This window comes from Heterodontus francisci, chromosome 1, assembly GCF_036365525.1.
Source record: "Heterodontus francisci isolate sHetFra1 chromosome 1, sHetFra1.hap1, whole genome shotgun sequence".
NCBI lineage: Eukaryota > Metazoa > Chordata > Chondrichthyes > Heterodontiformes > Heterodontidae > Heterodontus > Heterodontus francisci.
In genome coordinates this window covers 160,908,852-160,924,282 of record NC_090371.1, presented here as the reverse complement: position 1 = coordinate 160,924,282, position 15,431 = coordinate 160,908,852, and the positions used below count along the sequence as shown (strand labels likewise).

Sequence of the window (15,431 nt, the reverse complement as noted above, 5' to 3'; positions counted from 1 at the left end):
GGTAAATTGGCCATTATAAACTGCCCCTAGTATAGGTGGGTGGTAGGGAAATATAGGGACAGGTATGGATGTGGTAGGAATATGGGATTAGTGTAGGATTAGTATAAATGGGTAGTTGATGGTCGGCACAGACTCGTGTGGGCCGAAGGGCCTGTTTCAGTGGTGTATCTCTAAACTAAACTAAACTAAACAACACCTACTTAATTTGTTTCTCAAAGAAGCCTTAGGATGACTAAGGTGATGAACAGAAAACCTGTCACACTAGTACAATGCTCCTCTGGGGCAGGACATAGAGCCTCCTGTTTATCTTGATGCTGACATTGGGTACTTGAAATGGAGAGAGTTTCAGCACAAAGCGAATAACTTTTTTTCAAAAGCAAAGTTATGTGGAAAAAATGGCAATATCAGCACTCGGTAATATTAGTTATTTCAATGTGGGTTTTCTTCCAAAACAAGCAACTGTTAGCAATACAATTGCAAATATTTGCATGTGAATGTGTTTCTGTTGGAACTTACGTTATAATTACGGTAACGACAAATAGGGTTGTTGCAAAGCAGCTTCTTCTACAATCTGCATTTTTCTTCTGTCGCTGATGCAGCTCCCCTCCACAGTTGTCACAGCAACGACACATGCAGAAACACAGGCCCAAAAGAGGCATGAGTAGAATAAACACAATTCCCAGAGTCGCACAGATGATGAAACCAATCTCATAGTATATTATCTGTTTTAAAAGGAAAATACTTAATAGATTTTGGTCATAATATTGATAAATTTCCCCAAAAATCATAATATATGCATAACAAAACTTGAAATAGATATTAGCTGGGTGTCAGATATTACATTAAATATTATACATGTAACAACTGCTGAAAATATTAGTTATATTCACTCAATATGTTGAATTACTTGTGTCAATATTAAGATGATATCCATCTCAAAGAACGAGAAAAGCAGTTATTCAACATTATATAAAAGAAACATCAGAACAAGAGCAGGTATTTCAGCCCCTTGAGCCTCTTCTGCCATTCCACAAAATCATACTGAATAGTATCTCAACTCCATTTCCTTCACCTTTGATCCATATTCTTGATACCCTTACCCAAGAAAAAATCTAGCAACTGATAACTTCAATTGTGCCAGCATCCATAACATTTTGGGACAGCAAGTTTTATCTTGCCTACGTGGTCCACATAGGCACCAACGACATAGGTAGGAAGAGAGATGGGGATTTAAGACAGAAATTTAGGGAGCTAGGGTGGAAGCTTAGAGCGAGAACAAACAGAGTTGTTATCTCTGGGTTGTTGCCAGTGCCACGTGATAGCGAAGCGAGGAATAGGGAGAGAGAGGAGTTGAACACGTGGCTGCAGGGATGGTGCAGGAGGGAGGGTTTTGGTTTCCTGGATAATTGGGGCTCTTTCTGGGGTAGGTGGGACCTCTACAAACAGGATGGTCTTCACCTGAACCAGAGGGGTACCAATATCCTGGGGGGGAGGTTTGCTAGTGCTCTTCGGGGGGGTTTAAACTAATTCAGCAGGGAAATGGGAACCTAAATTGTAGTGCCAGTGTACAGGATGTTGAGAGTAGTGAGGTCAGGGATATGGTTACAAGGACGCAAGAGGGCACTGGCAAGCAAGAACCTGGTTTAAAGTGTGTCTATTTCAACGCCAGGAGCATCCGGAATAAGGTGGGTGAGCTTGCAGCATGGGTTGGTACCTGGGATCTCGATGTAGTGGCCATTTCGGAGACATGGGTAGAGCAGGGGCAGGAATGGATGTTGCAGATTCTGGGATTTAGATGTTTCAGTAAGAACAGAGAAGATGGTAAAAGAGGGGAGGGTGTGGCATTGTTAATCAAGGAGAGTATTACAGCGACAGAAAGGACGTTTGAGGACTCGTCTACTGAGGTAGTATGGGCTGAGGTTAGAAACAGGAGAGGTGAGGTTACCCTGTTGGGAGTCTTTTATAGACCTCCGAATAGTTCCAGAGATGTAGAAGAAAGGATAGCGAAGATGATTCTCGACAGGGGTGAGAGTAACAGGGTAGTTGTTATGGGGGACTTTAACTTTCCAAATATCGACTGGAAATACTATAGTTCGAGTACTTTAGATGGGTCAGTTTTTGTCCAGTGTGTGCAGGAGGGTTTTCTGACACAGTATGTAGACAGACCAACCAGGGGCGATGCCACATTGGATTTGGTACTGGGAAATGAGCCCGGCCAGGTGTTAGATTTAGATGTAGGTGAGCACTTTGGTGATTGATAGTGATCACAATTCGGTTAGGTTTACCTTAGCGATGGGCAGGGACAGGTATATACCGCAGGGCAAGAATTATAACTGGGGGAAAGGAAATTATGATGCGATTAGGCAAGATTTAGGATGCGTAGGATGGGGAAGGAAACTGCAGGGGATGGGAACAATCGAAATGTGGAGCTTATTCAAGGAGCAGCTACTGCGTGTCCTTGATAAGTATGTATCTGTCAGGCAGGGAGGAAGTTGTCGTGCGAGGGAGCCGTGGTTTACTAAAGAAGTTGAAGCGCTTGTCAAGAGGAAGAAGAAGGCTTATGTTAGGATGAGACGTGAAGGCTCAGTTAGGGCGCTTGAGAGCTACAAGCTAGCCAGGAAGGATCAAAAGGGAGAGCTCAGAAGAGCAAGGAGAGGACACGAGAAGTCATTGGTGGATCGGATCAGGGAAAACCCTAAGGCTTTCTATAGGTATATCAGGAATAAAAGAATGACTAGAGTTAGATTAGGGCCAATCAAGGATAGTAGTGGGAAGTTGTGTGTGGAATCAGAGGAGATAGGGGAAGTGTTAAATGAATATTTTGCGTCAGTATTTACAGTAGAGAAAGAAAATGTTGTTGAGAATACTGAGATTCAGGCTACGAGGCTAGATGGGATTGAGGTTCACAAGGAGGAGGTGTTAGCAATTTTGGAAAGTGTGAAAATAGATAAGTCCCCTGGGCCAGATGGGATTTATCCTAGGATTCTCTGGGAAGCTAGGGAGGAGATTGCAGAGCCTTTGTCCTTGATCTTTATGTCGTCATTGTCGACAGGAATAGTGCCGGAAGACTGGAGGATTGCAAATGTTGTCCCCTTGTTCAAGAAGGGGAGTAGAGACAGCCCTGGTAATTATAGACCTGTGAGCCTTACTTCGGTTGTGGGTAAAATGTTGGAAAAGGTTATAAGAGACAGGATTTATAATCATCTTGAAAAGAATAAGTACATTAGAGATAGTCAGCACGGTTTTGTGACGGGTAGGTCGTGCCTCACAAACCTTATTGATTTTTTTGAGAAGGTGACCAAACAGGTGGATGAGGGTAAAGCAGTGGATGTGGTGTATATGGATTTCAGTAAGGCGTTTGATAAGGTTCCCCACGGTAGGCTATTGCAGAAAATACGGAAGTATGGGGTTGAAGGTGATTTAGAGCTTTGGATCAGAAATTGGCTAGCTGAAAGAAGACAGAGGGTGGTGGTTGATGGCAAATGTTCATCCTGGAGTTTAGTTACTAGTGGTGTACCGCAAGGATCTGTTTTGGGGCCACTGCTGTTTGTCATTTTTATAAATGACCTGGAAGAGGGTGTAGAAGGGTGGGTTAGTAAATTTGCAGATGACACTAAGGTCGGTGGAGTTGTGGATAGTGCCGAAGGATGTTGTAGGGTACAGAGAGACATAGATAGGCTGCAGAGCTGGGCTGAGAGATGGCAAATGGAGTTTAATGCGGAAAAGTGTGAGGTGATTCACTTTGGAAGGAGTAACAGGAATGCAGAGTACTGGGCTAATGGGAAGATTCTTGGTAGTGTAGATGAACAGAGAGATCTTGGTGTCCAGGTGCATAAATCCCTGAAGGTTGCTAACCAGGTTAATAGGGCTGTTAAGAAGGCATATGGTGTGTTAGCTTTTATTAGTAGGGGGGTCGAGTTTCGGAGCCACGAGGTCATGCTGCAGCTGTACAAAACTCTGGTGAGACCACACCTGGAGTATTGCGTGCAGTTCTGGTCACCGCATTATAGGAAGGATGTGGAAGCTATGGAAAGGGTGCAGAGGAGATTTACTAGGATGTTGCCTGGTATGGAGGGAAGGTCTTACGAGGAAAGGCTGAGGGACTTGAGGTTGTTTTCGTTGGAGAGAAGGAGGAGGAGAGGTGACTTAATAGAGACATATAAGATAATCAGAGGGTTAGATAGGGTGGATAGTGAGCGTCTTTTTCCTCGGATGGTGATGGCAAACACGAGGGGACATAGCTTCAAGTTGAGGGGTGATAGATATAGGACAGATGTGAGAGGTAGTTTCTTTACTCAGAGAGTAGTAAGGGCGTGGAACGTCCTGCCTGCAGCAGTAGTAGATTCGCCAACTTTAAGGGCATTTAAGTGGACATTGGATAGACACATGGATGAAAATGGAATAGTGTAGGTCAGATGGTTTCACAGGTCGGCGCAACATCGAGGGCCGAAGGGCCTGTACTGCGCTGTAATGTTCTAATTCTAATTTCCACTGCACTTGTTTGAAAAAGCGCTTGCTGGTTTTGTTCTAATTTTAAGATAATGCCCTCTTGTTCTGGAAACCCCCAGCAGAGGAAATAATGTCACTGTACCTATCCTATCAACTTCCTTTATCATTTTAAACACTGAGTGGATCACCCCTCAACCTTCTAAACTCAAGGGAGTACAAAAACAATGTTATTCAACCTGTCTGAGTAACTTAACCCTTTAAGCCAATGTACCGACCGCTCAGATAAAACTGAGCTGTACTCCTTCCAAATGTTCTGACCAGCATTGGATTTGGTAACTATCTCAGCAACTGTACATAATTTCTGAATCTCTTAGAAGAAAACACAACTTAACAAAAACAAGGCATGTGCTGATGTGGAGAACACGGTGTCCAGCTGTACTTTCATCAAAAGAAAGGCACACTTTTCCCAACAGAACAAATCCCCAAACTTGGGCAAGGCCTTTTGGGGAAGTGTTGAACACAAGGAAGAGAAATAGGCCAAACAAGATTATCTTAGAAAAACTGAACTTATTTTGTAGAGCTCTGCTTGCACAGTTCACTTATTTTTTACCCAATCCACAACAACATTGTCAGGGACCTCAAAACAGGTTACCTGCCTGCTCTTTTGCACAGTACATGGTCCATCAGAGTGTTTTGCAGAAATTAGGTTTATTTCTGCTAGTTTATTCAACCTAAATGTTCAATAAGTTGCATCCACATAAAGTAGAATAAACAGGCCATTTAAGTTTATTATATAAGCAGCTTTGCATCACAGCGCTTTGATCTTAAACATCATCTTGTAGAAAAGAGAGGGGCCATCCAATAAAAAATAATTCAGAAGGTATAAATGTACCTGTAGAGTCAGAACAACATTTTCTGGCTAGGGAGCCGAAGCAGATGCGTGTAAACAAATATAATGATGCATGCAAAATAAAAACAAATGAGCAGATCATCATAAGTGCTTGAAATGGTGCTACAACAAAATAATCACACAAATCAGAAATTCATCTCAAAACACACACAGGTTTATTATTTCATTGAACACAATCGTGAAGCTATGTAAAGTGACCAGCAAACACCACCTCCAAGCTATACCATCACAAAACAAGTAAACTTCCACAATTTTCATCAACTTTATTTCCAATTTCTACCCTTCCCTCGCATGTTCATGGTCCATCTCAGACTCTACCCTTCCCTTCCTCAATTTCTCTGTCTTCATTTTTGGGGAGATACTATCAACGAATATTTACTAGAAGCCCACTGACTCCCACAGCTACCTTGACTACAATTCCTCACGCCCACCTTCCTGTAAGGATTCTATTATATTCCCCCAGTTTCTCAGTTTCCATCGTATCTGTTCTAACAATGCATCCTTCCTTACTAGCGTTTCAGATATGTCTTCCTTTTTTCTCAACTGAGGATTCACCCCCTACCCCCACCATGGTTGACAGGTTACTCAACCATGTCTGTTCCCTTTCACGTATTTCTGCCCTTACCCTTTCTACTCCCTCCCAGAACCAGAATAGGGTTCCCTTGTCCTCACCTTCCACTCCACCAGTGTCTGTATTCAATAAATCATCCTCCACCATTTCCGTCACCTCCAGCATGATATCACCACCAAACACATCTCCCCTCCCAGCATTCTGAAGAGACCATTCCCTCCACAATACCCTGGTCCACTTCTCAGTCACATCCAACTCCCCCTCCCCTTCCCATGGTACCTTTCCATACAAGCACAGGTAATGCAACAACTGCTCTTTTACCTCCTCCCTTCTCACCGTCCAAGGCCCCAAAACTCCTTGCAGGTGAAACAGCGATTTACTATACTACTTTCAATTCACTATACTGTATGTGTTGCTCACAATAAGGTCTCCTGTGCGTTGGGAAGACCAAATGTAGATTGATTGGAAGTGTTCTGCAAAGCACTCAGTCAGTCCACAAACATGATCCCAAATTTCCAGTCCCCTGTTATTTTAATTCTCCAGCTTCCTCCCATTCTGAACTTTTTGTTCTCGGCCTCTTGCAGGGGCTCAATGCAAGCTTGAGGAACAGCCTTCTGGACTCAACAACGAGTTCAACAATTTTAGATCATAACCTCTGTCCTCATTTTATTTCCTTTTTCTTTGCTAGTTTTGTTTTTCTTTCCTCTCGTTTCTCTCTCTTTTTGCTTTCAGATGGCAGCTGTTCATCATTCTGTCATTCACACCTCCTTCAGAATCATCTTTTGTTTCTTTACCTGTCTCATTACCACTCCCGTTGGCCTTGCACCTTGAACTCTTTTGTCATGTAATCTTTCCTACCTTCCACCCTATCACACCTTTCCTTTTCTTCTTTTTCCCACCCTCCCCCTTTCACTTACTTACATCTGTAACTTTTACATCTCTAATTTTTTCTGGTTCTGATGAAAAGTCATCGAGCTGAAATGTTAACTCAGATTCTAATCTCCACAAATGCTACCAGATCTGTGGGCTATTTCCAGCATTTTCTGCTCTTATTTAAGTAAACTTCCATAGCTACTATCTTACCACAAGTGCTAAATCTAATCAAAAACAGGTTTATTTTTAAAGAATATTAATTAGCCTATTTGAACATGGTCAGATATTTAGTTCCTGGTAATCTCTCTAACCAACTATTACCTCTTGATATTGATGTAGTACTTGTCCATAGTTCTGCTTTATTATCTCAATGACCAACTCTAGAACAGAGAAGAAAGAAAGAAATTTACAAACAGGATCTTACTGTTATTATTGAAAGATTTCTGTAGACTGATGTTAAATTTATTTCAAAGTAATACACCGGTTCTATACAGCATTAACAGATATTAGCTGCAAAAGCATGCAGCAATGCAGTTACAGTGGCCATCATGCACATAAATGTTTGCAGACTGTAAACACTTGGGAGTTATAGACAACTGCTGTTCTAATCAATTGGTAGAGCTATTAGATAGTACAAGGCAACATACCATTATATAACTGACATGCACAAGAATGTATGCGAAAATCAGATCAGTGCAAGAATTACCTCTTAGACATACTGTAATTTGCATCACGATTTTGGGGATCACACATTTGGACCAGTTTGTGGAAAATCCTAGTGTAGCATCAACTCCAAACGTATAACATAGACGTTACAGCACAGTAGGCGGCCATCCAGCCCATGATGTCCTTGCCAGCTCTTTGCAAGAGCAACTCAGCTAGTCCCACTCCCCCGCCTTTTTCCCGCAGCCCCATAAATTTTTTTCTTCAGGTGCTTATCCAACTCTCATTTAAAAGCCACAACTGAATCTGTCTCCTCACACTCTCAATCAGTGCATTCCAGATCCTAATCACCTGCTGCACAAAAAAGATTTTCCTCATGTTGCTGTTGGTTCTTTTGCCATTCACCTTAAATTAGTCTACTCTAGTTCTCAAACCTTCCACCAATTGAAGCAGTTTCTCTCTATCGACTTTGTCGAGATCCTTCATGATTTTGAACATCTTTATGACATCTCCTCTCAACCTTCTCGTCCAAGAACAACAATCCCAGATTCTCCAATCTATCCATGTAACTGAAGTCCCACATCCCTGGAACCATTCTTTTCTGCACTCTCTCTAAAGCCTTCATATCCTTCCTAAATAGTAGTGGCCAAAACTGGACACTATACTCCAACTGAGGCCGAACTTGTGTTTACTAAATGTTTACCATCACTTCCTTGCATTTGTACTCTATGCTTCTATTTATAAAACCCAGGATCCCATATGCCTTTTTAACCACTTTCTTAACCTGCCCAGCCACCTTCAACGATTTGGGCACACATATCCCCAGGTGTGTCTGTTCCTGCACCCCCTTTCAAATTGTACCCTTCATTTTATATTGCCTCGCCTCGTTCTTCCTACCAAAAATATATCATTTCACACTCCTCTGCATTAAATTTCATTTGCCACGTGTCCGCCCATTCCTCCAGCCTATGTTCTTTTGAAGTCTATCACTATCCTCCTTACAATTCACAATACTTCCAAGTTTTGTCTCATTTGTAAATTTTGATATTGTGCTCTATACACTCAAGTCTAGGCCATTAACATAGATCAAGAAAAGAGGTATTCCTAGTACCAACCCTCAGGAACCCCAGTGCATACCTTCCTCCAATTCGAAAAACAACTTTTCACCACTACTCTGTTTCCTGTCACTCAGACAACATCGTATCCATGCTGCCACTGTCCCTTTTATTCATGGGCTTCAACTTTGCTGACAAGTCTATTATGTGGCACTTTATTAAATGCCTTTTGGAAGTCCATGTACACAACATCAACTGCATTACCCTCATCAGCTCTCTCTGTTACCTCATCAAAAAGCTCAATCAAGTCAGCTAAACGCAATTTGCCTTTAACAAATCCGTGCTAGCTTTCCCTAATTAATCCACACTTGTCCAAGTGACTGTTAATTTTTTTCCAAATTACCGTTTCCAAAAGCTTTCCCACCACCAAGGTTAATCTGACTGGCCTGCAGTTGTGCAAGGATAAACCCAGCCCTTTTTGAACAAGGGTCTAACGTTTGCAATTCTCAAGTTCTCTGACACTAGCCCTGTATTTAAAGAGGATTGGAAGATTATCACCAATGCCTCCACGTTTTCCAGCCTTACTTCCATCAGTATCCTTTGATGCATCCCATCCAATCATGGTGACTTATTAACTTTAATTAGAGCCAGATTTTCACATAACTCCTCTATCAATTTTTAGCCTATCCAGTGCCTCAAATACCTCCTCTTTCACTATGACTTCGGCAGCATCTTCTTCCTTGGTAAAGACAGATGCAAAGTACCCATTTAGTATCTCAGCCATGTCCTCTGCCTCCATGCACAGATCTCCTTTTTGGTGACTTATCAGCCCACCCCTCCTTTTACTACTGTTTTACTATTTATATTGATATAAATGACTTTTGGATTCCATTTTATGTTAGCTGCCAGTCTCTTCTCATAATCTCTCTTTGCATCCCTTATTTCCTTTTGCACTGTCCCTCTGAACTTTCTACAGTCATCATCTAATATATCTGCCTGCTTAGTTCAATAACCACTTGTACATCAATTGAGAAGTACATTACTCTGCAGAATGTGACATTACAAGAGTGGTCAAAGACCAATGATGAGCATGAGCAGAAAAGTTGCACCAGAGTTGGTCCGGAGTAGGCCACTGGTCAGGATGGCACCAAAAAAGGGTTGCAGGGGAAGGTGGGAATGGAAAGAAACAAAATAAACCTGGAAAACAGAACTACAAAATAAAGCACTATAATTTCAACAAACCTTTGATGAAACGTTTCTTGACTGTTAAACTTGTAAAATTTGCTAAATTTGACTTTACAGCAATAGATTAACAGATTGTAATCAAGATGATCAACAGATTTCAATCACTATGGTTTTAATGAGATTTGATGGAACTGGCCCTGGAGATGCTGATCTGCAGTTAGTATCGTATAGTTCCTTAAAGATATACATAATGGCTACTACTGCGTACATGATGGGACACACAAGTTGATAGGGACATTTGAGACAGATGAACAAGTAAAGCATTTTTTTTTTAAAGTTAAGTACCCATTCTCAAAATTCTGTGAAACTAAGGCTTTAGAAGGCGATACTGACTGTAACACAAGAATACATCATGGAATAAAGCAAAGTAGAAAGAAAGAAAAGTAATTTTCCGTCAGCCAATAGGATGGCTGGTAATTCAAATACTTCAAATTGGTCCAATTAAAGCACTTGACTTTTCTCAACGTTTTACTTTTTTTTTTAAATTGGGAGGGGGAAGTGAAACAATGCTTTGAATTTTGGAAAAACTATGTAATCCCTTAAATTAATTGTTCAGGGATAATTCATAACATTGAATCCATGTTTTAGGAGAACTTCGAGGAAGCCTCTAGATGCTAAGCTGGGGGGTTGCTGGTAAAATAGCCATTAGCCATTTCGGGTTGGTTCCCCAATGCAGTCCCACCACCATGGAAGTTTCCCAGCAGTAGTTGGAGACATGGAACAGCTGCCTGCTCCAAGCAGGCGGACCGACAACTTGCGTACTTAAAGGCCCTATTAAGGGTCACTTAACGGAGCCGTCGACATTTTGCCGACAGTTGGGATGCCGCCAGCTTAATGGAGGCTGTCTCCCTGCTGCAGCCCAGGGGGCCATCAGCCAGAGGTTCAGTGGCTCAAAAAGGGGGCTCTGGGCAGGGAAGGCAAACCTCCGCAGCTCCAATGATCCCCGAGAGGGGTTTTCCATCTGACGCTCGGCCCCTGAATTTTTTATTTTTATTTTACTTACCTGGAGGTCAACTAGCCGCCTCAACAGTGCGCACCTCTCCTGGTGGCACTGCTAAGGTTTCACAGCAGCCGGCCCTCTGATTGGCCCAGCAGCATCAGGAGCCCACCCGCTACCCTTAATTGGACAGTGGGCCAACAGGTGATCAATTAGGAGGCTGCCTACAGTCAAACCGCTGAGCCAGTCCGGCAGCCAGCAAGTGCGGGCTCGGGACTTGCTTTTTGCCCTGATATGGCATCCCGAAGCCCACAATAAGATTCAACACCAAGAGTTTTATCTTTTAGAGACTAATGCTCTGTAAATGTTTTTCTATCATAGCCTGAGGGTGAGGAGAGGATCAAAAGGTTAAGAAGAAAGAGGGAAGGGAGAGGGTTCAAACAATGGGGAGGATAAAAAGGAGGCTACCAGACAAAGGCAATGGCACAGCATGTGTCCTAATCACTAAAAATAAATCTACAGCAGTTTAATAGGGAAGTCGATGATGCTGCTGCTTCACACAGGAGGAAAATGTCATCATCATTTTCATAAATGAATAGTTGCGACCTGTGAATCCAGGTGATTGATTAAGAATGACTCAATCATCAATCCCATTCTAAGCAAAGATAGCCCATACTGTCTTCCTTTAAAATATTTCTTGGCTGCAAGACTTCATTCAAAAGAACAAGATCACCTCAGCTACTAAACTAGAAAGTTCCTAGATTTCACATGAAATATACGACACACAACTGTAATCAGAATTGAAAATAGTTGCCATTCTCAGACAAACACCATGGATTCTATCTCACAAGACCTCGCTTACCATTGCTGTGTTCTTAAACTCACGATACAACAATCTCCTAGATAAGCAACTTGATGGCCAGTTTTTATTTCCCTCTCCTCTACCTCCCCCCAGAATTCTCACCTTATTTTTGTTAACATTCACCTTTACTTAGGCACATTCACTACGTTAATCATATCTGCACCAAAGTCTGTTAGACCAAAATAGATGTTTCTCTATAGTTATCATTCCTAGATGAGCAAATTAATCCTCTGTACCAATTACATCTGTATATAATTTATGATTCAAAGTGGCTTAATTGTTTGTTTGAATTATCATAAAATCCAGCATTCAAATCGCACCTTCATAAATCATTGTATGACCTACAATATATGAACTATGCAACAAATTTGGCAGTCACATACAAGAGTCATAGCTACTCAGCTGATGAATTGATGCACTGGTTTGTGCTGCAGTGCAAACTAAACAGAAATAGACTGATGGGAGAAAAGTATAAACAGCTTCAATTGACAGCAACAAAAATGACTCTCCCCTGCTCTCAATATTACAAGATGTAATATTATATGATGCTCACAACAATGTCACTGAAATTGGGCCAGCACAACGTAGAAAAGATAAAGAAAGCTCTTATTCAGGACATATTAGTAACCATAGCAACAGAAGTGTTCCTTGTTTGGGAATGTAAAGCAGACTAGGTCAAGCTACAGCTAAGTAAAATAATTACCTTTGGGGAAAAAAAAGACAGACTTGCATTTATAAGCATCTTTCATGACTTCAGGATGTCCCAAAGTGCTTTACAGTCAATGAAGTACTTTTGAAGTGTAATCATTGCTCTAGTAAATGAAACCTGGCAGCCAATTTGCCCACCGCAAGCTCCCACAAACAGCAATGGGATAATGACCAGATAACCTATTTTTGAGATGTTGATTGAGGGATAAATATTGGCCAAGACACCGGGGATAACTCCCCAGCTCGAAGTAGTGTCATGGTTTAATGTCTCATCCAAAAGATGGCACCTCTGACCATGCAGCACTCCCTCACTACTGCAATGGAGTGTCAGCTTCGAGTTTTGTGCTCAAGTCCCTGGAGTGGGGCCTGAACCCACAACCTTCACACTCAGAGGTGTGAATGCTACCAAATGACTGGGAATTGAGGAATTAAACTAATGTAACTTTGTTATTAAAAGTTAGAGCCTGGATTGGTGCAACAGATTAGCAATGGATCCTCGAGTTTGTGGCACATCTTCTGGTCCATATTAAGAATGATAGCGTGCTTCTCAACAAATAGGCCTAAATTTTTAACTCAATTGATTAGTGGTCAAATCTGGAAACTTGAGCCTCAGAGGGCACCAGTGAACCTTACCTTCACTGATCTGGTGAAGTTATCACTTCTGCGCACAATTTTTCCTTTGATATCGGAACTACATTATTATATCAGAAACATTTTGAAATTAAATTTCAACAAAGATTCTTTCATTCTTGGGCCTTACCAAACAAAGAACAATACAGCACACAAACAGGCCATTCGGCCCTCCAAGCCTGCACCGATCTTGATGCCTGCCTAAAATAACACCTTCTGCACTTCCGGGGCCCATATCCCTCTATTCCCATCCTATTCATGTATTTGTCAAGATGTCTCTTAAACGTTGCTATCGTACCTGCTTCCACCACCTCCCCTGGCAGCAAGTTCCAGGCACTCACCACCCTCTGTGTAAAAAACTTGCCTTGCACATCCCCTCTAAACCTTGCCCCTCGCACCTTAAACCTATGTCCCCTAGTAACTGACTCTTCCACCCTGGGAAAAACCTTCGGACTATCCACTCTGTCCATGCCGCTCATAACTTTGTAAACCTCTATCATGTCGCCCCTCCACCTCCGTCGTTCCAATGAAAACAATCCGAGTTTTTCCAACCTCTCCTCATAGCTAATGCCCTCCAGGCCAGGCAACATGCTGGCAAACCTCCTCTGTACCCTCTCCAAAGCCTCCACGTCCTTCTGGTAGTGTGACGACCATAATTGCACGCAATATTCTAAGTGTGGCCTAACTAAAGTTCTGTACAGCTGCAACATGACTTGCCAATTTTTATACTCTCTGCCCCGACCGATGAAGGCAAGCATGCCGTATGCCTTCTTGACTACCTTATCCACCTGCGTTGCCACTTTCAGTGACCTGTGGACCTGTACGCCCAGATCTCTCTGCCTGTCAATACTCCCAAGGGTTCTGCCATTTACTGTATACCTCCCACCTGCATTAGACCTTCCAAAATGCATTACCTCACATTTGTCCGGATTAAACTCCATCTGCCATTTCTCCGCCCACGTCTCCAACCGATCTATATCCTGCTGTATCCTCTGACAATCCTCATCATTATCCGCAACTCCACCAACCTTTGTGTCGTCTGCAAACTTACTAATCAGACCAGCTACATTTTCCTCCAAATCATTTATATATACTACAAACAGCAAAGGTCCCAGCACTGATCCCTGCGGAACACCACTAGTCACATCCCTCCATTCAGAAAAACACCCATCCACTGATACCCTCTGTCTTCTATGACCGAGCCAGTTCCGTATCCATCTTGCCAGCTCACCTCTGATCCCGTGTGACTTCACCTTTTGTACCAGTCTGCCATGCAGGACCTTGTCAAAGGCTTTACTAAAGTCCATATAGATAACATCCACTGCCCTTCCTTCATCAATCATCTTCGTCACTTCCTCAAAAAACTCAAGCAAATTAGTAAGACATGACCTCCCCTTCACAAAACAATGCTGTCTCTCGCTAATAAGTTTGTTTGATTCCAAATGGGAGTAAATCCTGTCCCGAATAATTTGGTAAACAATGTACTGGAATTGCATTCAATGGGGCGATTAAATCACAAAGATACACTTTTCATTAAACAACGATTTAAAGAAGCTGTTACACATTTTGATTAAAAAAAGACTGATCACCAAAAAAAAGTGTTTTTTATTCTCAAAACATGGAATGACTGAAAACTCAAGTACAGTAACACCAATTTAAGTGCTGCAGCAATTATGCTATCCAAGCATTTCTTTTATATTGAAAATAATCACTATATGTAGCAATTCTATCAGAATGAATTTCATTTTTAAATGCCCAACAAAATATACTGGGGGTAAATGATCGTTTCAATGAAAAAAGTCAACTTCACTTAAAGTCCTTTGAAAGAATATTAAATGTTAGTGAAGGAAGCAAGAACATCCAAAGTTAAATTCAAATATAACTAGTTGATTTCTCACAGTGCAGATTAGAGTGCCAGTGCGCAGCGCTGAGAGCAGGTAATCCCAATGCACAAAGTTCAACTTTTAAGCATTCTTCCCTTTCTCCTTAAGGAGGATTCTTCCTTCCCCTGCCCCCTCCCCAGCACAAGCTGATCAGCACAACACAAATAAAACAAAATGCTAAATATAAATGTTATCACATTATGTGATTCATTAAGTACCAGCTCAACAAACATTACCTGACAGCCCCACTGTACTTACCCAGCAGAAGATTGAGTCTTTTCTGACTTCCTGCTCAACTATTCCCCATTTTCTCTCCCAATTTCCATGCACTGTAGATAAGTCTCAGCTTCCAAAACTCTACTTTCTGGTCAGTTTTCCTGCAGTTCACTTACTTTCTGGCATTACAAATGTAGATACGCCTGCACATTTACCAATCTGGCTGCCTTAAACTGTTGTGCTAGTCTGTTATTGCCCCCCACCCTTGCTGTTGTGGAAGATTACTGAGAGTCCTGCTCTGATTCTGTTCCCTCCAAACACTCCCCAAGTTAAAATCATGCTTATGGCCCTACTTCATTTTCCTCCAAGGGACTCTGTTTAACCTTCCACCACTGTTCCGTGTTATCAACCTGTGTTCGCCTTTTCTCA

General features: G+C 42.0%; 1 protein-coding gene across 1 annotated transcript in view; it reads right to left on the bottom strand.

Annotated features, from left to right (window-relative positions):
* LOC137347055 (prominin-1-A-like) overlaps positions 1–15,431 on the bottom strand; it is a 289,266-nt gene that overhangs the window by 220,564 nt on the left and 53,271 nt on the right. Inside the window, exons 2-4 of the mRNA XM_068011104.1 lie at positions 7,125–7,183; positions 5,342–5,368; positions 517–722 (exon numbers count right to left, since the gene is read on the bottom strand). Of these exons, the coding sequence (XP_067867205.1) occupies positions 517–722; positions 5,342–5,368; positions 7,125–7,183 (292 nt within the window). The remainder of the gene's footprint in view (positions 1–516; positions 723–5,341; positions 5,369–7,124; positions 7,184–15,431) is intronic.